At 31.0% G+C, this 23805-nt stretch overlaps 1 protein-coding gene across 2 annotated transcripts; it reads left to right on the top strand.

Moving 5' to 3' along the window:
* The first annotated feature begins 7568 nt into the window (after nt 1-7568).
* Nucleotides 7569-12104, top strand: LOC130799563 (uncharacterized). 2 transcript variants are annotated; one of them, XM_057662695.1, is made up of 5 exons: nt 7570-7784; nt 8868-9024; nt 9114-9315; nt 10556-10671; nt 11803-12104. In XM_057662695.1, exons 1-5 carry the CDS (start codon nt 7765-7767, stop codon nt 11806-11808), a joined length of 501 nt encoding a protein of 166 aa, XP_057518678.1. In that variant the 5' UTR covers nt 7570-7764; the 3' UTR covers nt 11809-12104. The 2 variants fall into 2 exon arrangements, with proteins under 2 accessions (XP_057518677.1, XP_057518678.1); XM_057662694.1 differs by lacking the exon at nt 11803-12104 and having other exon boundaries at nt 7569-7784; nt 10556-10884.
* Nucleotides 12105-23805: the final 11701 nt, after the last annotated feature.

The following is a 23805-nucleotide window of genomic DNA, read 5'->3' as shown; positions in this document are numbered from 1 at the left end:
TAAATAAAATCACCAAAAATGGAAAGTGTATCAATTAAAAAGCTAACAAATAAGAATATCTGACTAAATAGACATATCATAAAAGAATTTAAACCTTTCCCACAAAAGCAAGTACGCAAATTAATTAAAGCAAAAGAAATACTTCCTACCTCTAGGGCACTCTACATCATCCTATTAATGCCTTGCTCTTTTCACAAACGAGCCTTTAATGTTGTCTGGCAGCTCCATAAAATGCATCTGAACACCCTTTGTGAATACAAAACAGCTAGCCTTTTTCTTCCTCGAAGCAGGGGGGAGAGAAAATGTCACAGGAAGCTTAAACCTTGTTTCATCTGAAGTTGAACAAACAAAAACTACCTCTTACAAAGTTGTTTCGAGCATAGCATGAAACAAAGAAACTAGAAGACCGTTCGCCACCAGTGAAGTAGCAGCCACTCAGTCCTCATTTACTTCTACGAAGGGGTCATATATCTATACCCTATTCATTATAGTGGATAGAACCGATAAGTCAAACAGTTAAAATAAGTCAAATAGTTAAAACCAATATAGTTATACTTTTTTTACTTAGACAAAAAGGGTCCAGATATGAATCAACCAAATTGTGCATGTATATATGAAATAATTATACTTACGTTCAGTTTTAGCATTTATATGAAACGATAATTATATAGCTTAACAAATTTTCAATTATTACACTATTGTATGCTAAATAAAATGAATTTTAATATATATTACAATAAAAAAGGTTATTATTGGTAGTATTATATGAGATTGAACATTGTCAACTAATTGTATTCAATTTAGTGCAATACCTTTTTCATAAAATTATCTATTATAACTTTTTTTACATAATAACTTTCATTAAACTATTAATAGTACAATTTTTTTAATCTAAAAGCACGCCCAGGAACAACTAGTAATGTAAAATGATTAATTGATTATTGTATCCAACACAAAAATCAAAAAGAATAAAAATAAAAGCATACTACTATTAAAATATTAGTCAATTTCATAACTTGATTTGTTAAGATAGTATTTTGTAATAATAGTAGTATGCATTTATTAAAATAAAAGGATACTACTATTATTTGGTTACTTGCCACACATTGATTTTTTATAGGTATCAAGATGTCATACAATTACAAAGGTGTCTTACTTTTCGTTTGTTATGAACTCACAACCAAACATTATCGTATGTCAATGATTGTTTATCCCGAAAGATAGACTTGTTGGTTCCATGTCTTGTAGCATTTGTCAATTGTACTTGTTGGTTCTATGTGTTGTGTCAGTTATAAACAAAATCACCAAATAACTTAAAATCTTCAAGCATGATAGAATAATGCCAGTAGATGCATGAAATATGGTTCTTGCTATCAACTTTCACTCTATGGAACAACAAACTATCTTCCATGTACCTTTGAACAAGTCAAGCACTGATTGCATGTCTCTACCTTCAACCTCAAGCATCTTTATGTTTGTAATGAAATTCATCGGAATAGTCGGAATCGTACCGCTCTGATACTATATTTATTGTAAACTGACTGAATCCAAGATACGGTAACTTTGGAAATGAAATAATAAAAGAGACAAAAGTGAAATTATATCATCAAATATATGATTAAAGGAAGATTAAAGATAATTACAACTCTACCCAATTAAAAATGGTTATATGTTGCAGAAATAAAGTTGACGTAATTATTCATTTCAGCATAATTGAGCACATTTTCTTTCTTCAGAAAACACTTTTAACAGTGAAAAAGAAAAGGCAACACCAACACCAACAGAAATCCAACAACTAACTTCCAAGTTGACCGTGAGGTTCCCTTCTTTGTTGATCTAAGCATCTCATGAAACAACCCTAATTCAATCATAACCCCAAAAAAGGAAGCAAAATTTGTTTTAATTGAAACAAATAACTTATAATATAATCATTCATTCAATAGTGACCAAATGCATTTTTAATTGATAAATAACCAATATAGGTTAGTCACTTAGCTTTGCAATTTCATTCAAAAGTCATCTATCACGAAGGTGGAAAGAATGGCCAAATTTAAAAATTGAGTAACATTCATGTTGAGGCCATGCTTAGATAGAGTTATGCATCAAATAGGAAAAAATGAAGGTGAATAGAGATGAAGATACAGCTAATAAAATACTTCATCTGGTTTTTAATAGTTGTCACACTTCTGTTTTTTACGCTATTCGATGGACGATTTTAATCTTTGATATCTTCAATTTAATATGATAAAAAATTCTAAAAAGTTAATATTATGAAAATATGCATTAAGACGAATCAAACAAGATCCCACATGACTATGTTTTACATTATACATGGAGAAATACATATCAAATAAGATCAGTTGATGAACAGTTGTTGCTATAGGAACTGTAGCAACTATTAGAATCCGGAGGAAGTAGTAATTAAGGAAATAAAGTAGTAGTGATAGAAGGAGACTAAGGCATATAAGAACTATTAACACCTGATCAAAGAACTATTAAAATTTGCCCAAAAAAAGTTCTACTAAAATTTTATGTTTAATTTCAATCTACTTAAGAAGAAAAGGTTAATAAACTTCTATTTTAAGAAGAACTCGTTATCGATTATTCCTCTATTCAAAGGTTAGCCTCATTTTTCTTCTTTCTCTTTTGTACTATACAAATTCAAACACTATTAACACAACTAAACTTTTCAAAACACCCATCACAAGCTAAAATATGGCTTACCTTAGCCAAACCATGATTAAATAATAAGAACTATGAGTTAAGGGCACTGTGGAGAGCTATTAAGGGCATTATACCATTATGTATAGTTCGTATCCTCTTTTCAAATTTTTCTTTCCCTACATTCAATTACATTGCCAATTAAATAACCTAAATAGATAATCTGATAAGCATAAAAATCAACAAATACCAACATCAAAAGGAAATGACAAAAATTGAAAAAGAATCAAATAGTCGAGTACCTTTGAAGGAATTAAGTGTCCTAATAATCAAGTGTAACTACTAAAATATAAATAGAATATAATATGGAGATTAATACATTTGATTATATTAGGTGGTCCCAGTGTTTTGCTAGAAACCAACTTTGATCTGTATATTAATTAGATTAGTATACTGCTATTATAATCGGGTCCTATGAGGTCACCCATATAAGTTACCGATTGGATAAAACAGTACCAATTGCATAAGATGCTCTTTGGACTTTTTAATGTAGGAGTTATTAGTATGAATTGATGATATGTTTTAATTGGGAATTAAAACACAAAATTAATTCATTTTGATTATTACATGTAAATGTTATATGTAACCATCAAATGGGTATGTGAAGAGGTGTTGCATTTGTGTATAAATAGATGCACTTTGCTCATCATTTTCATAAGCTTGTGTGCCATTTCTCTCTACCTTTCTCCACCTTAAAAGAAATAAGAGTGTTAGTATTTCTTATTTCGTACTAGCATACGTGGTGATCCAATTGGTGCTTGTGGACCAATAATAGAGGAACGATACTTGACGTTCTAATCTCATTTGGTGATATTTCATACAAATGAAGTATATTTGTTTTATAAAGTTATCATTGTCCGCTAATATTGTTGGATATTGCAAACAACTGATTGCCTATAATCATGTAACTTCTGAAATGTTAGTCTTATAATTGCAAAAATTCCTAATCAATCACCGTAATTTGTAAATCATCACAAAAAGACAAAATAAATACCAATAAATTAAACAAAATTTAAAAAGATAAATTTAAATTCTAAAAATCATCGCCCTATCAGAGAAGTCTTTCAACCTCTGCTCCTTTTGTTTACACAACTTCTACAATGTTGGTGCAATGGCTATTAACTATTCTTTAATCGTTCCAAAAGTTTCCTCCGGTTATCCAAAAGCAATGTGTATGTAAGATAAAAACAAAAAATTGACTTGTTTTTTACATCAAACCCCTAAGAAAATTCAATAATACACAAAAATTAACCTAAATCATTGAGTTAGTTTTGAAGAAACACTAAAAAACATATCAAAACAATGTATTAATATAAAAGAAATGAACCAAAGCTCTCAACCTAAATCAACCATAATTGAATGACATAGTTTTCCTTCATGGCACAAATTACTCCAAAATTAAGAAAGATAAACCCATATTACTCTTCAAATTTAAGAAAGATGAACTAAATCTTTTGTTTCAAAAACCAAAGTTAAAAATAAATTAGAATGACATAGTTTTCCTTCATGACATAAATTACTCCAAATTTAAGAAAGATGAACCAATATTACTCTTCAAATTTAAGAAAGATGAACTAAACCCATATCAATTTATGTAATTTGAAGAGTAATTATATTACTCGTGGATTAGCCGACAATAAAGATGTAAAGCTTCTCATAATTTGATGGCAGATCGAGATTGAAAACACATAGATGTATAATTAGTCTATAGTTAGCATCAAAGCCATTAGAAGACTTATTAGGACATAAATTTACCATAATAATCAGTAGAGTTGGAAAGAAAACTCTGTAAATTCAATTAAAACAAATGAACACAGAACAATACCAAAATCAAATAGAAAATACCACAAAACTAAAACAAATAAAACCGAAAACCCAACATGAAATAGCAAGAAAATTCAACAAAATAGACCCTGAACCTTAAATTTAAGACGGGAAACCTGTAAAAATGAACCACAAATTCTACTCAAAATTTCCATCCCCAAAAAACAAAATTTCAGCTTCAAAATTTAGAAAAGATCAAAACTTTGAAAGATTAATAAACTAAATCAATCAACCGAACTTGAAAATGCTCATCTCCATCTTCAACTGCCTGCACTTTTTGAAGTTGAAATGAATGGAATTAGAAAGTCAGGGTTGAGAGACATAAATATGTCAAAAAAGTACAAAATTCGAAAGCGAATTTGATATGTAAAAATTAGCCAAATTAAACCTAAAATTTAGAAATTCGTATATGGGAATAAGATCAAAAGCAATGGAGAAGATGAAGCTTGCTGAAAACACAAAACCCTAAAACAAAAATACATCTTAGAACATCTAGATCTCTTACAAAATTGAACCATCTTCACTTCATCGCTCCTAAAAATCGCTTGAAGTTGCTCTTTGAAGGACGATTTTTCCGCTTCAAACATTCGTCTTGTATTGATCTGCAAAAAAGAAAGGAATGCAAAGGGTAAAATGAAAGAATTGACTAATTAGGGTAGAAATGGCGAGAAGAAAGAGAAACACAGAATGAATTGACGAAGAGGAAAAGCCATCACCAAGAAGCAATAAGAAAAGCAGATAAGTGTAGGAGGAGCAAGGGTGGATGAAGAGTGAAAATTGCAGAGGAAATATCGAGAAGAATGACAAAACCAAGGAATTCATGAAGCAGAAGGAAAAAGAGTTAAATCAGACAAAACCTAATAACTGCGGCGACTAAAAGGCTGAGATGGCAGCTGACATGGCAAAAGTACTATTCATTTTGTAAATGTGAATAGTGTCAAAGTGTTGTTCACATTTTATACGTTATGGATAGATAGATGAATTGGTCTCTCGAGAGACTATCTTTAGGAAAGACAGTTTTCAAGAGCTCAGCCCAAATCTAATTTATGTTAATTTTTATAAAAAAAAAAAAATTGTTGCTGAAATCAAAAAACAAAAGCGTGCGTGTGTATGGAATGTGAAAAGTCACATAATATATTTGGGATTATAACATTTATTTGGGGTTATAGCATAATATATTTGGTGTTATAACAACATATATTTGGGGTTATAACATAATTTATTTGGGGTTATAACATAATATATTTAGAGTTATATATATATATATATATGTATATATATATATATATATATATATATATATATATATATATATATATATATATATATATATATATATATATATATATATATATATATATATATATATATATATATATATATATATATATATATATATATATATATATATATATATATATATATATATATATATATATATATATATATATATATCTAAGGTTATAACGTAATATTTATGGGGTTATAAAAACATATATTTGAGGTTATAACAACATATATTTGTGGTTATAACATAATATATTTAGAGTTGTAACAATATATATTTGAGGCTATAACATAATATATATGGGGTTATAAAAACATGTATTTCGAGTTATAACATAATATATTTGGTGTTATAAAAATACTATATCCCAAAAATAGACTATTATATACCCAACTACTTAATTTTAAGACCCCCAAATATATAATACTATAACCCCAAACACAGACCATTATATATCCATATAATGAGGTTATAAATCCAAACATAAACCATTATATACCCAAATATATAATGTTATAACCCCCAAACACAGATCATTATATACCCAAATATATAATACTATAACTCCAAACACAAACCATTATAAACCTAAATACATAATACTAAGACCCCATATGCATAATACTATAACCCCAAACACAGACCATTATATACCCAAATATATAATGTTATGATTTCAAACACAAACCATTATATACCCAACTATATGATGTTATAACCCCAAATACAGATCATTATATACCCAAATATATAATACTATAACCCCAAACACAAACTATTATATACCCAATTATATAATGTTATAACCTCAAACACGGATCATTATATACCCAACTATACACGCGTGTTTAGAAAGTTTAATTATTATTTTTTTAAAATAAAAAATGGGCTGCCCAAACTTGAGACGTCTCTTGTAGAGACGGTCTCAAGTAAGAATTTGTGTAGATAGATAAATAATAGATAATATATTCACAAAAACTTGGACGAGACAGTTTTATTATGAGACCGTCAATTTGGGTCTAACAACATTTTCATTTTTTGAGCATTTATCAATTTTGATCTTATAAGTATCAATTTTGAAAATTGATAACTTTAAGATCAAAATTGATATTTTATATTTTTAAGATCAAAATTGAAAAATGTCCAGAAAATGAGAACAATGAGAGAAAGCATGTGAGATTTTTACAAACGCGAATTGGGCCGACCCAAATTAACGGTCTCATTATTAGGCTGTCTCGTCCAAGGCCAGCTGTAATAGATTTCAGTGTTCAATTTGGAGTTAGTTTTGGATTTTGATGAACTAAAACACCAAACACAGAAAATTTGAAATTTGATATGTAAAAGTATCAAAAAACAGCAATACATTAAGCTATTTTTCAACTTATTTCTAAATGTAAGCGCCGTCAGCCCGAAGTTCAGGTTTGGTTCTGTTTGCAGTTGATAACTGCGAACAAAGGCAAACTGGTCAAAAAAAATCAACTAAGCGAACAGGAAATTTGGTCAAAAAATTTGCATCAATCCCTTTGTTCGCAGTTAATAAGTGTGAACAGAACCCATACCACTGGTTTGGGAATTAGACGCTTATATTTAGAAATAAGTTGAAAAATCTTTTTTTGATAATTTACTTATTAATTTCAAATTTTCAAAAAACACCGAATTTAACTAAAGCCCAAACCACAATAAAAAAATAAATAAAATAAAAAGCCTCGGAAAACAAAAATAACCCCCAAATTCCTACTGCACGCCTACACGCCCCATTTTGTCATTCTTATGTTTTTCATTCATTGCCTCTAATCCTCAAATCTCATGTAAAGTAAACCCTAACTCAACAACAGAAACACGCCTCTGCTCTCTCTCATTCTCTTTCAAATCTGGTGCCTTCATCTACAAAATATTCCAAAAGGTTCATCATCTGTGTTATTCCCACCGCCATGGAATACGAAGATAGCAGGTTGAATTTACTTTTAGTTTTATCTTTTTGTTTTTTAGTGTTTATGTATCTTGGTTTGTTGGATTTTCCTTAGATTTCCTTTATTTTCATGTTGATTTTAGTGTTTATTTTCGTTTCAATTTCGTCTAAATTTACTTTTATGCTTGATTTTCTTTTTCTGTTTCGTGTTTGAGGATGGATTTTGGATGTTAGATTTTCGTTTTTTTAGATTTCATTTCTAGGTTTTTTTTTTTTTTTTTTTTAATTATGTTTTTGCTATGGATTCAACGATGGTTAAATTTAATTCATTCACGGGCTTTTGTTATTATTGTGGGTTTTTGTACCATATGAAAATAAAGGGTGGCCATCAGATAAATAAAAGTCAGGATTTAATCCTCCTGTGCCTCTCACTTTTGAAAAAAAAACTTTATCTCCTTCTCTCTTTCAATCTCTCACTCTCTTACAATTTTGCAAGAAAAAAAATTGTGTCAAGCATAATATAATAGAAATTATCGGTTTTAGTTGAAGGATTGGGGTTATCTACAAAAATGACTGACTCATGAATCTCTCACTCTTAGAATTTTACAAGAAAAAAATTGTGTCAAGTATAATACAATAGAGGTTATCAGTTTTAGTTGAAGAATTGGTGTAAATGACTCTGACTCATAGAATTTTACAAGAAAAAAAATTGTGTCAAGCATAATATAATATGATATAATAGAGGTTATTGGTTTTAGTTGAAGAATTAGGGTTATTTACAAAAAAAAATCTGACTCAGACTCATGGCAAGGTAATTATGCAAAATTCATTCTTGATTACTCACTTTACATTCTCAACCTTACAATTTGATTGTTAGTATTTTCTTGAATAATAAATAATTTTTCTCATTCAACCCACCGTCGTTTTTGACATACATACATTTTCTTAATCCAATATTGGTAACCTAATCGCAATATTTTCATAATCCTAACTTTTGTCAATTAATTAATAATTATATATTATTGTATTATTCTGTTACTAAGCCTAATTTTTGTTTTGTTTTGCTTTGTTTTGTTTTAATTTAGTGTATTTGAATTAACGATTGGGAATTCGGTTGAATTGCAGCTACGGTGGGTATAAGTTGAACCCGTCTCTGATGAGTTATTCTTCCTATGATCCTGCATCGCCCATAGGTTGTAATATCTGTTTGAATCCAAAATACCGTGCAAACTTCCTTACCCCTTTTGCTAACAAGATTTTGGATCAATTTAATTCTGAAAATGTAAGTATTATTTCATTCATTCATTCATATTGATTTCATTTACTAATCTTAATAGTTCATATTGATATTATTGATTTGATGATTTGCAGTCCACTGACTATGAGCTTGTTGATTGTGTTGCTCTTGTTAAATCAACACTTGAATTTGATCTTTTTGTTCACTGCAACTTTACTGCCAAGCCCCACAAATATCCCTTTGTTGCTGGTGATTATTCCACCAAGTTATTCTATGCCGAGATTCGCGGAGATATCAATGGCCAAATAAATGCATCTAAGTATTCTATATTGCATGGTCAGAACTCATAAACCACTTTATTGAATTTTAGCTTCATTTTCATGCACTACTACTTAACTATTGTCCCATTTTTCTACAATTAAAATTGATGCCAAATTGATTTTCTATAGGGAAAGTAGCATATGTTATCACTATTCCTCATTAAAATTGTTTATCATGGACTGCTCATGCTTCCTTGCCACGAGTAGAATTCTATTCATTTGTTTTTATATTTCCAGTTGAAATTTAATCAGCTTTTTTTTAACGTCTTATATTAAATAGCTCTGATAATAATTGCAATTACTTTAATTGTTGCGTTTCTTGATTAAATTTATTTAGTAGTTTTTTATATTTTAATCAACCGATTCCCTTTTTGTAGAGTCACAACTACCCTCAGTTACGAGGGGAAACGAGTTTCTTTTACCCACAATATTTACTCAAATATAACTTTCTGATCAGTTTCTCTCTCATACATGATACAACCCAACAACAAACGTACTAGCAAAACAATATTTCAATTCTCCAATCAACAAAGATTGCAAACACAACGCACATTATCATTGCCATTGTTGGTATATATATATATATATATATATATATATATATATATATATATATATATATATATATATATATCCTTATTCTATTTTTACTAATTGAAGATCAAATTCAACGTCTTTCTTCTCTGTCTGGTTTAGAAAGGGTCAAATTTGATCAACGAATTAAGTTGTAAAAAATTGAAATTCAAAGAATTAAGTTATATAACGGAAATTTAAAGATGAATTTGTGGGAGAGAATTTACAAAAGAAAAGAGTGGAAATTTGTTTGTTCAATTCTTGTTAGTGGTATGTGGCAGTTGAGAGGTGAGTTTTGGACGGAATTTCACATCTAGGTTTTGGGAAAAAATGCTATGCTTATCCCTTTTTTTTAATGCCATTACGTTTTCATTCCTCATACCAAACTCCCTAATATTCATTTTCTTTTTTCGTCTTCAATTTGGAAGCATTGTTGAAGTTTTTAATGATGTTTTCTTTTGAGATGTCTTGTTTTCAACTAATTTTTATTGAATACTTTTTTAATATTATGCTTTCTTTGACTGTTGTTTCTTTTGGAAATTCAAACCACTTTGTAAATGCTAGATATTGGGTGACCTCTTAATGTCAATTTAACTTAGACATTTTATCTGCATTTCGCTTTATTAGGTTTTAAATGTTGGGAATTTTTGTTAAGTATTTACGTATGACTATTCTATTGTCAGGTATGAAGACCGAGCTTGGCTGTAAGATGTGCCCAAATATAGTTTATCATCCCATCTCTGAATCTGATAAGGGACCCTCCTACCAACAATCTACTAGTCTGTGCCTACAAGATAAGGTCGACCCAAAAACTTAATTCTCGTATGGATACCCTATTATAGTGTGCACCAATCTAAAATTAACAAAAATCTATTTGTGTATTTTTTGTGTTTGTTACATACTAAAATAGTGTGGATTAATTTCATATAAGACTTTCTCCACAAAAACCTATTGCAAAGAATTATCATTAAAAACTCAAATCTATACAAAAAATGTCATAAGGTTGAAAGTATTAAGAGAGTACATTACATTTTAATTAAAAAAAAAAGATATCATTATGGTTTTGCGAAAACCGTTTCATCCAAAAACTAACAAAATGATTCAAAATACATATATATATATATATATATATATATATATATATATATTTGACTTTTCATCCAAAAACCAAACGATAATCCAAAACTAAATCTTGATTTTTCAGTCAAAGGTAGACGAAAATACATTATCATTGCCATTGTTGGTATATATATATATATATATATATATATATATATATATATATATATATATATATATATATATTTATATACATCCTTTTTCTATTTTTACTAATTGAAGATCAAATTCAACTTCTTTCTTCTCTGTCTGGTTTAGAAAGGGTCAAATTTGACCAAAGAATTAACTTGTAAAAAATTGAAATTCAAAGAATTAAGTTATATAACAGAAATTTAAAGATGAATTTGTGGGAGAGAATTTACAAAAGAAAAGAGTGGAAATTTGTTTGTTCAATTCTTGTTAGTGTTATGTGATAGTTGAGAAGTGATTTTGGACGGAATTTCACATTTTTGGAAAAATTGCGATGCTTATCCCTCTTTTTTTTAATGCCATTACGTTTTCATTCCTTTACCAAACTCCCTATTATTCATTTTCTTTTTTCGTCTTCAATTTGGAAGCATTGTTGAAGTTTTTAATGATGTTTTCTTCCAAGATGTCTTGTTTTCAACTAATTTATATTGAATACTTTTTAATATTATGCTTTTTTTGACTGTTGTTTCTTTTGGAAATTCAAACCACTTTGTAAATGCTAGATATTGGGTGACCTCTTAATGTCAATTTAACTTGACATTTTATCTGCATTTCGCTTTATTAGGTTTTAAAATGTTGGGAATTTTTGTTAAGTATTTACGTATGACTATTCTATTGTCAGGTATGAAGACCGAGTTTGGCTGTAAGATGTGCCCAAATATAGTTTATCATCCCATCTCTGAATCTGATAAGAGACCTTCCTACCAACAATCTACTAGTCTGTGATGACTATCACATCTCTATTGTTATCTAGGCTTGTAATAATCTGTTTTACAAATATGCTAGTGGATGTGTGACTTGATTACTTCAAGTAGTCGGGAGTGTTTTGGCCTAACAAGATTAACTTGATTAGTTTATAAATAAGTTGGATGACATTAAGCTCGACCTAAAAACTTAATTCTCGTATGGATTTGATTTACCCTATTACAGTGTGTACCAATCTAAAATTAACAAAAATCTATTTTTGTATTTTTTATGTTTGTTACATATTAAAATAGTGTGGATTAATTTCATATAAGACCTTCTCCACAAAAACCTATTGCAAAGAATTATCATTAAAAACTCAAATCTATCCAAAAAAATGTCATAAGGTTGAAAGTATTAAGAGAGTATATTTCATTTTAATCAAAAATAAAGATATCATTATGGTTTTGCGAAAACCATTTCATCCAAAAACTAACAAAATGATTCCAAATACATATATATATTTGACTTTTCATCCAAAAACCAAACGATAATCCAAAACTAATTCTTGATTTTTCAGTCAAAAGTAGACGAAAATCCTAATTTATATCCTAAATTTTCGTTCAAAAATAAAACAAAAACAAAATGGATTTCTAATTCAGTTCCTGAAAATCCTTTATGCAGGCCAAAACATCACCTTCATAGCCCCAAAATACCTCACACAAGTACTTTGTTAAACAATATGAATAAGGCCTTGGGTTGATGAAATTGCTTTTTTTTTTTTATACAAGTTCCTGCATAAAATGAAAGTGAAGTAGACAAATAAAAAACTCATGCTAAAAACATAATTTTGCCTGTATTATTCAAAAAGTTTCAATCTTTAATAACACCCACATCATAATTGATGCTAAAAACACAAATCAAGCAAAAAGTAAAACACAAATCAATCAAAACGTTTCATAAGAATTTGCCGCTGTTTTGAAATGGCACCAAGATTCATCCAAAATTAGCAACTAAGTAGAAGGTAAGAAATCAATTGTGGCTATTAGCACTAAATTGAATCATTGATAAAATGGAAAACAACCCATCATAATAATAGCAGTAATTATCAAAAAAAAAAAAGGTAAGAAAAAATCAAGTAAATGCCAATAAATTCTAGGGTTTGAAATTAGAAACCCCCATTTCATTAAATTAAGCATCTAAATGAAAGGAAAAAGAACATCAACGTTTAAAGGCTTGACCTAGGGTTGATTATCGAATTAAGCATTGCTCTCATATATAGTCCTCTAAATTCTTCACCATCGATGTACTTCCTAGTGCAAAACCCAGTAATGGCATCTGAAAATACAATAAAATCGAAATTAAAAGAAGATTAAATATAGAAATTAAAAGATCAATAATAAAAAAAGACTGAAATCCAAATTCCAAAACCTGTGTCGAACCTGCACTAAAACTTTTTTTATTTGTGTCAACAAGCAGCTAATGAAGTCCATTTATCAGTCCACAATTGATGAAAATTGTAAAAAAAATAACAATTTTGCCCAGAAGACAAATTTGACAGTTCAAAATCAACCCAAATTTAAAGATCTTGAATCAAAACCTAGGAAAATAAATTATGAAACACAAAATTTAGGACTAACCCAAACCCAAAACAACAAACAAATCAAAAGTACGAAAGCAAATAAAAAGATCAAACTCTAAGCTTCATGAAACAACACATAAATTGATACCGAGATCGAAAAGCCCAATTCCACTACCCTAAGACTAGAAAAAGAAAGCATACTTGAAAAAAGTGATAATGGATGTAGAGTAAAAACATATCTGAAAAAACTTTCTTATTGGCAAATAAAAAACTTTTTCATTCACCAGAAAAAACCAAAATACATCAAGGCAGGGAAAATTCAGCCTTTCTTATTTACATTAGTGTGGAAACGAGGCCCACCTTCTATGAAGGGTTTCCTCGTCCCACTCTTCATTTGCATAAAAAAGTATCAAAATGAAACAAAAAAAAAAAAAAAAAAAAAACAGCAGCAGCTGCACCAAACTCAAGCAAGCACCATGAAGCAGAATGAGCAAAATGTCTCTGCCTCCTTCAACATTGCAAGAACAGCCCAAAACAACCTCAGAAAACAATGCTTGTGGTGCTGCACAGAATCAGCAATGCATCGGACCAGCAAATCAGGAACCACATAATCACAATGAACAGAATATCTCTGCCTCCTTCATCAGTGCAAGAAACAACCCAAATCAAACCTCAGAATCAGCACAGTGATAGTCAATGGATTGAAAACGAAGACCAACCTCTTTTTGAATCTGAATAACAATGTGACTTGGATGAGGCACCATATGTTCCCAAACAGCAGTGTTTCTACTCCTCCAAATAGCATAGACTGAGCAAGCATAGATAGAGCTAGGCATGGCCACGGGGCGGGTTACCCGGAACCGAACCGGTCCCGAACCGCTTGGAACCGGAACCGTTTGCGGCAGGTTCCGAACCGCCCCGAACCGCGGAACCGTGAGCCGGAACCATGAAACCGCCGGAAAAATACTTCATGAACCGGACCTAAAAAACCGCGGTTTGGAACCGGAACCGGTCCGGTTGAACCGGTCCAACGGTTCCATGGAACCGGAACCGGGACCGGTCCGGTTGAACCGGCTCAACGGTTCCATGGAACCGGAACCGCCAAAACTAGCCGTTAGAGAGCCGTTGCATTTTCCCCTATAAATACTCATCACTTTCAATCATTTTCATTCACAACTCATCTCTTCTCCTACTCTCTCTACTTACTCTCTCTACTTAATTCTTTAATTACGCAATTATTCTCTTAATTACATAATTAGTCTTTTAATTATTTCTTAATTTAGTTAATTACATAATTAGTCTATTAATTATTTATTTATTTCTTAATTCTATTATTATTTCAATATTATCAATCATGTCTTCATCTTTGAAAAAAGCCTCAAAAAAAGTTACTAAAGTGGCAAAATCATTGGGAGGTGCTAGCTCCTCCAAAAGAAAGGCCACTTCTACTCCGTCGGTATCAACAACACCTTCCATTAGTAATTATAATTATGAACCAAATTATCCAGAAGGGTACGACCCAGAATTACATAATTATGCAGAAGAAGTGGAAAGAGAAATACAAATTGATGAAGAAGAAGAACAAGAAGAGGAACCAACGACCCCTATTGGGATACATATATCTCGACAGTCATCAACAAGATCACATGAAGAACAAGGAGAACAACAACAACAAAGACAAGCTCGTGGTAAACGAGTCAATTTCCAAACTATCGGTTAGTTTTATAATTTTATTCTTCAAATTAATTAAATTTAAAATTATTTATTTATTTAATTATAGTTTTATAATTTTAAATTATTTATTTAGATGAAGATGAACCAGTAAGACAACCTTTTCCGGCAATGCCACCTCCTAGTGGTAGAGCTGTTTCACATGTGTGGTCGTATTTCACAAAAGAACCAACCGAGAATCCAGATATTTTCTTATGCACTTGTCAAATTTGTGAAAGTCAAAGAGTAAAGCCCTTAGTTTCATACAATTTCGCCAGAGGTAAATACTTTTTAAGTTTTTTATACATACATTATATATTCATATTTTATAAAAATTTATTTATTGTGTTTTGTGAATACGTGTTAGGTGGTGGTACGGGATCTTTTAACAAACATTTGGCAAAGAAGCATGGAATCACAAAAGAAACTCATGCAGCAAGCGGCAGCGGGACCACAAGTGGAACTGAAAGCCGACAGACACAGTGGGACATTCCCAGCACAGGTATGCCTTTTAGATATAATCGTAATGATATGATTGATGAATTTTCTAGGTATGTAATTTGTGATGAATTGCCTTTTAACCACGGTGAAAGTAGGGCACACGAGCGTTACGCTAAAAAAACTTTGCAACCACAATATAGAGCAATCCCTAGGAGCACTCTTAAAAGACGCACAATTAAATTATATGAATCAATGCGCTATGAATTAGTTGAAATGTTTAAATCTTTTAATGGTAGGGTTAGCATAACAACTGAAATTTGGTCTGGTCCCCCACATTTAGAATCTTATATGTGTGTAACAGCACATTGGATAGATCAAAATTGGATTATTCAAAAAAGAATAATTGCTTTTGAGACAATGCCAGAAAGACATACCGGTGAAAACATAAAATATAGATTAGTAGAGATATGTAGAGAATGGAACTTATTAGATAAGATATTTTGTTGTTCAACTGATATTGCAACCGCGAACATTAAATGTCTAGAACTTTTGTATAACGAACCTGCATTTAGTTTTATCCTTGGGGGTAGCTTATTACACATACATTGTTGTGCGCATATAGTTAACTTATCTTGCCAAGCTGACATAAAACAATTAAGCAATTTATTAGAACCAATTAGGGATATAGTGAAGTGGCTTAGGATTGAAAAGATAAAGAGACGATATAAACAATTATGTGACCAATATCAACTTAAAAAAGTGTATTGGTCATTAGATACTCCTACACGTTGGGGCTCAACCAACGATTTATTAAGAAAGGCGATTGCTTATCGTCCAGTTATAACACAACTATATAGTGAGTGTACAGATAGTTACATAGCTGATGACACTTGGGAATTAGCTATAGGTGTACATAACATATTAGAAGCGTATGACCACGCGACTAAGATTTTTTCATATGTTTATGAACCGAACGTTCACTTAGTAATAAGTGAGTGTATTACTATTTTTTATCATCTCCTTAAATATACGCATGATGATACTAACCCATATTTGAAGCCGATTCTTGCAGATATGATGGAAAAATGGAAGGCATATTTTACCGAATTTCCTTATATTTATGGAATCGCAACCATTTTGGACCCATGTTTTAAAACTGAGGTCCTTACTAAAGTAATAGGATTTTACTACCAATCGTTAGATCGCCCGCCTACTGATGTACATAATTATGTAGGAACATGTAAAAAATATTTAGCAGAACTCTATGATTATTACGCTAGTGTATATAACCCAAAACACGATACGTCTAGGCGTGCTAGCGTTTCGGCACGTCCCTCTTACTATAATTCGGTAATAGCTAATATAATGAGTCAAGATGATAGTTTTGTAGGATCATCTTCTTCCTCGACCTCATATTTAGAACTAGATAGTTATCTTAAACACCACTTTGAAATAGACCAAGGTAGCTATAATATTTTAGAGTGGTGGAAAGAAAAATCTGTAAAATTTCCCATTTTATCGACAATTGCAAAGGATGACCTTGCAATTCCCGCGTCAACAACTGCGTCGTAGTCTGCTTTTAGTACAGGTAGAAGAGTTTTGGACGAAAAGAGATCTCGTCTTGCTCCACAGAGTATTCAAATATGTGTTTGCAAGAAAGATTGGGATCAAGCGGAGATTCGAACACAAGGACTAAGGAATGATGATGATCAAGACGACGATGATGATCCATGGATGATGATAAATACATCTGCATCATCGTCAGGAGGAGAGTCAGCGGAAGCATCTAACCAACCACATGATGATGACGAAGACGAATAGGATCAATCCGACAACGATAAATCAACATTCAACAACTATAAATAAAAGGTATGACAAAGAACTACGTGGGCTTTGATTCCTTCGGGATACGTAGGCAGCTTAGTATTCCTTTGGGTACTAGGTTCAAGTCCATTTTCTCCCTTTTTTTTTATTAATCATCTTTATCGACATTATCATTGATTCGTTTGTTATTAATTTATTTTTTTCATTCTTTTTAGTAAATATTTCAATAACGATGACAACTTGACATGCAATGAATTTCGCTAATAATCAAGTAATCATCAAAGGTACGTCCGCAATATTATAATATTTTTTTATTATATAAATATTTAAAGAAAAAATAAAAATGGAACCGATGGTCCGACCCGCCCGTCCCGTGAGTTGGAACCGCCGGAACCGCCTCATGAACCGCCAAGGAACCGTTTGGAACCGCTCGGAACCAGAACCGGAACCGAAATCGGAACCGTTCGCGACAGGTTCCAAATGGAACCGGAACCGGGTGGAATCGGAACCGGATGGAACCGGAACGGAACCGGACCAACCCGGACCGTGGCCATGCCTAGATAGAGCACATGGCCTGCTGTTGTTTTTTTCTTAAGTTTCCGTTTGCGGAAGTCCATTGCGGCAATGTGTTTGAAACGAAAACCCACCCATGCCTTTAGACCATCAAGGCATTTCCTACTAAAGGGGCAATCGAAAAAAAGGTGACGAACCGTTTCCTTAGTTGTTGCACACAAAGGACAAAGATCATCATTGAATACACCCATCGCAAGGAGTTTATCCTTGGTTTTAAGCTTTCCTAAAGCCATAAGCCAAACACAATTAGTGTCGTGGGATAGACATTCTATTCCACTCCACGAATCTCCAACGAACTTTGTGAAAGGTCTTGAAGGCTTCCAAATACACTAGCTTAATGGAGTAGGAATCTTGAAAAAATGTAGTCTTTCAAAGTGTCTTTAAGGGAGCAAAGCTTTTTCATCACCCTACTAGTAGTGGAGGGAGCATTGAAAATCGCCCAGTTACCACCCTTAATGTAGACACCATGTACCCTTAGTGTGGAAGAGAAGTTAAAGAAGAAAAGAGTGGAAATTTGTTTGTTCAATTCTTGTTAGTGGTATGTGGCAGTTGAGAGGTGAGTTCTGGATGGAATTTCACATCTAGGTTTTGGGAAAAGAGATGCTTATCTCTCTTTTTTTATGTCATTACGTTTTCATTTCTCATACCAAATTTCCTAATAGTCATTTTCTTTTTTCGTCTTCTAATGTGAAGCATTGTTGAAGTTTTCAATGATGTTTTCTTCCGAAATGTCTTGTTTTCAACTAATTTTTATTGAATACTTTTTTAATATTATGCTGTCTTTGACTGCTGTTTCTTTTGGAAATTTAAACCACTTTGTAAATGCTAGTGTTTTCAACTAAGTATTCATCTTAAATACTTTTATATTACTTAGGATTTGTTTTTTCCTTCTATGATTCAAGTTAAGCATATCTTTATGCCTACAAGATTAACTTGATTAGTTTATAAATAAGTTGGATGACATTAAGCTCAACCCAAAAACATAATTCTTGGGTCTGCCGTTTGGTTCACACTATTTTAGTGTGCAACAATCTAAAATTCATGAGAATCTATTTTTGTATTTTTTACGGTTGGTACATACTAAAATGGCGTGGACCTCTTCCATATAAGACTTTCTCCAAAAAACCTCTTGCAAAGAATTATTGTCAAAAACTCATTTGTTAGCTATATTTTATTCATATTTTATTCCGATTGTTTAGTTAGATTATGTTGGAATTTGATACAACTATGCTTGTTTTATTTAGGATTTTACGCTTGGTTTGGTGTTTTGGTGTTTTGGTGTTTTGTTACATTTCAGGTAAAACTCATCAAATCGAGCACAAATCAAGCACATACTTTGAATCATCAACAATCATCTTGTTCATCTTTAGATTGAACCTAAAAGAGCAATTTCTATCTTTTGCTTATTATTGTTTTCAATTCATGTCACCTAGTTATCTTGGATTAATTGCCTTTAGCTTCATATATTCATGCTTGTAGTTCTTCAACTTATATTGCATTCATCTTTGTAGAAGTACTCTAGTTTAATTCATTCATCTATGGTTCTTAACTTCTTTGCAATTTACAATCTCAGTATGAGTATGAGTGAGTAGTTTATTTTGGCTTAGGCTAGGCATTATCACCATGTAGGTAGTTTAATTGCTTTCTTTACCTTTGGCTTGGTTGTGTTGTTTATGGTTTAAGATGGATTTTTCTATCATGTGTAATGTCGTTGAATTGAGGGCGAGAGTCGAGTTTTAACGATAATCTATGCTTAAAAATTAAGTCATCTCCATGAGAATAGGTAGATGCTTTAATTGGAAATGTTGAAGGTGTACTTCATGTCATAAATTATACTTATTTCCATGAGAATAAGTAGTTGAGTATGTTTTAGGAAGCTTTTGTTGCCCGAGAGAGAACATTAGTATTTACGATACGTTCTTCTCCATAACAAGACATCCATAACCTTAGGTTAAAGTTTTGTAAACACTATTTTGGTGAGAAAGTCTAGCCTACGCCTCCTTAGCTTATTAATCATTCTATCCTTGATTTAGTTCATTGCATTCTTATTTACTTTTATGCTTCATTTTCATTAAGTATTTTTAATTGCTTGCTTTAATTATTTCTACCACCAAACATCGATTTATACGCTTTTGAACATGCTAATCGATCGAGAAACTATTGACTTAACAGCCACTCCCAGTGGATTCGACCCGTACTTGCCGCCGTATTAAGCTACGTCATGCACTTGCGGTATAACTATTGAAGGACGTAAATTCCTGATCACTCATCTTTCCAAAAATGTCATAAGGTTGAAAGTATTAAGAGAGTACATTGCATTTTAATAAAAAAAGATATCATTTTGGTTTTGCAAAAATCAATTCATCCAAAAACTAACAAAATGATTCGAAATACACATATATATTTGACTTTTCATCCAAAAAAACAAATGATTATCCGAAACTAAATCTTGAATTTTCAGTCAAAAATGAGCTTTGAGTAAACTTGGTAAAAATTAGCATCCCCATGTCCGAGCCTAAAGTTAGGTATGTTCGCAGTTACTAACAACGAAAAAAAATTGGTCAAAAAAAATCAAAATTGTTTGTTTGCAGTTAAAAACTGTGAACAAACGAGAGACAATGTCATATTAGACAGGACAAAAAAATTGAAAATCATGTTTGTTCTTAATTACAACCAATTTTCACATTTTTTGTCTATTTTAATGTTCTGACATTATCTCTCTTTTGTTCGCAGTTATTAACTGCGAACAAATAATTTTGACTTTTTTTGACCAATTTTTTTGTTCGCTGTTAGTAACTGCGAACATACTTGACCTTAGGCTCAGACATGAAATCGCTTATTTTTGGAATTAAGTTTACCCGAAGCTTATTTTTTATTTTTTTGTTAAAATTGCTTAATTATTTTAAATTTTCCCTTTAATGTAGACCACAATATCACCTTCAAAGCCCCAAATCAGCCGTGTATCGACCCATATATAACTACAATGCACACCACATTTGCATCCACTAACACAAATGTGTAAAACTGCATAGATGCATGCAGACACGTAAGTTTTGCAGCACACATATTGAAAATTTAGTTCTCCAATCTAGTATATTTTTGCTGCGACTTTTTTGTTATTACTTATTAGAGAGTATAACTGAACAAGTTGATTCACTAAAGCATTTCATAAATCAGTTCCAGTGCATCAAATGAGGACATACATATAAAAACGAAAAAAACTAATTGTGATTCTACAATTAGTCTAAACAAGGATTCGAATAAATGAGCAAATATATCAAGGTGTTTGGGAGGATTAATAGTTCAGTGTCTGCAATATATCAAGTAAATAGAAACACAAAATTTTAGTTGATATAATGTATAAATGAGCAAGCTTATTCAATGTCTACATTATATCAAGTAATAGCATCATCAACAACCAGAAGTCAAAGATTAAGCAATCCATTGCAACAAATCAATAACCGAAAAGACATCGAAAAAGAGCAATGTTAAGTGAAAGGTGAAAGGAAAGTCATAGCCGGAAGAAAAGGGAGCTATTGCATTTGTGGTGTTTATTTTCTTCTAAACAAATAGAATGAATCTCTTAAGCCATTTTTTACAGATATAAGGAATTAAGAATAAAGGCCGAATCAAAAGGAAGATAGCAAAAAAGTAAGGAGTATCTTTTAGAGTAAAATCAGTACTTTCCGGTCACATCAGACAAATTCAATGCATTTTTCATTTCCTAATTCCAACCATATTCAATCTCAAATCAAACAAAACTTAGAATGTGAAAACATGAAATTAGATTAACTCTTACACACTACTGAAATCTCTCAAATATTGTATTATTGAAGTTTTTAATGATGTTTTCTTGTGAGATGTCTTTTTCAACTATTTTTTATTGAATGCTTTTTTAATATTTTTCTTTTTTTGAATGTAGTTTTTTTGGGAAATTCCAACCACTCTGTAAATGATAGTGGTGTCGTGGTGTCGGGTGTAGCTTTCAATATCAATTTAACTTGACATTTTATCTGCATTTCGCTTTACTAGGTTTTAAAAGTCGGGAATTTTTGTTTAGTATTTATGTATGACTATATTATTGTCAGGTATGAAGATCGAGCTTGGTTGTAAGATGAGCCCAAATATGATTTATCATCTCATCTCTGAATCTGATGAGAAATCCGACAACCTATAATCTAGCTACTAGGGAATTTTATCTTCATTTCCATGCACTACTTAACTACTGTCCCATTTTCTACTATGAAATTGATGCCCAAATATGATTTATTTACGCTTGAGCATGTTCAAGTATAAATATCCCATTATTCTACTAATAAAATATAGATTTGTGATTTATGAAAAAAGTGAGTTTATTCTCTTCTTGTTTGTGAGCGATCAAACAAAAAAACCCCTTAGAGTGTGTTCAATCATTCTAAAACCTTTAAGTAGGTTAATAAAATCTACTAAAAAAGAAGCAGACTATATCACGTGTCACTCTATAAATTAAGTAATTTCCCGCCTAAACTCTACTAGAATGATAAAATTTATTTCTGAAAATTAATAGTAAGTGTCAAGATATCATATGATATGATGTGACACTTTAAAGTAATATAATATGATGACAATTCAAAATTCAGAACAATATAATATATTAACAATTAATGAAGTGACAATTCAAAATAATATACTAATCAATTAAGAAAAATTGCATATAAATAAAATATAAAATATAAAAATACATTATTCCTAAAATTACATATATTACATGATAACACATTTGTTAATAATTTTTGATGTAGTAAAAGATTACATAAAAAAAATTAATTCTAGTACATCATAATGCAATATAAATGGCAATTAGTATTCTCAATTGATTACAATATACATATATAAAAAATCTGCCATAATATCAATTGTTTACTGCTGGATTTTAAAATATTCTGACATAAAAAAAAAGATTTTCATATCTTCGTTCAATCGAGTAACTGAAAATAAGGGTTTCCTTTAAACCCTAACATTTATCATAAATACATAATAATGAATTCTTAACAATTTTTATTAAAGAGCATTAAAAATAAAATCCCCTAAGTACCTGCTGTTATGGCCCAAAAAATCCATATAATTAAAGAAATAATGGGGACACTAGAAGAAGGAGAATTGAGATTAGAGCTATGTATGTATGGCGCACTTTTGAGCAAAAATAGTGAAGTGAATGGTGTGCACATAATAGCGTAGAAGTAAAAATGAGAAAAAGAGTCTAGAAAGAGAAATAAAAATTTAGAAAACAAAAGAAAGTTGAAAGGAATAAGTACATAAATTCAATTTAATATTGGGCATAATCTGGCGAAAAGATTCAAAATTCATCACATTCATGAACCCATATGAATTTCTACATGATATTTTCAATCATAAAAGTATATAATTTCCAACAATCTTAGAACAATACTAAAAAAATAATATACAACAGAAATTAAACGAATGGAGAAGGTTGTACCTAGATCTCAGGGGTCTAAAATTCTTCAGTCTGAGAAACTTCATCTGAAGAAGCAAGACCCAAAAACTTTGGATCTGAAAAAGCAAGACCCAGAAACTTTGGCACAGAGGTTATAGGAGAAGATTTAGAAGGAAAATAGTGACCAATTAAGCAAGTATTTTTGTCGAAAAATTTATTTGTATAAGGAATAGCAAAAGAACACTTGAATGATTTGAACGAAGGGATAGAAGAAATAGGTAGAGAAGGGGATGGCGCTCGAACTTGTCGCTTCTAAGGTTTAGAGTGAGGATTTATGTGAGAGACAGACATGCACATCACATGCAAAGGAAATAGGC

The sequence above is a fragment of the Amaranthus tricolor genome, chromosome 14 (assembly GCF_026212465.1).
Source record: "Amaranthus tricolor cultivar Red isolate AtriRed21 chromosome 14, ASM2621246v1, whole genome shotgun sequence".
Taxonomy (NCBI): domain Eukaryota; kingdom Viridiplantae; phylum Streptophyta; class Magnoliopsida; order Caryophyllales; family Amaranthaceae; genus Amaranthus; species Amaranthus tricolor.
This window is presented reverse-complemented; position numbering and strand designations above follow the sequence as displayed.

Coding starts and splice junctions, on each gene's coding strand:
- LOC130799563 (XM_057662694.1), top strand. CDS start 7,765: ATGGAATACGAAGATAGCAG. Junction 7,785..8,867: donor ATGGAATACGAAGATAGCAG/GTTGAATTTACT, acceptor GTTGAATTGCAG/CTACGGTGGGTATAAGTTGA. Junction 9,025..9,113: donor ATCAATTTAATTCTGAAAAT/GTAAGTATTATT, acceptor GATGATTTGCAG/TCCACTGACTATGAGCTTGT.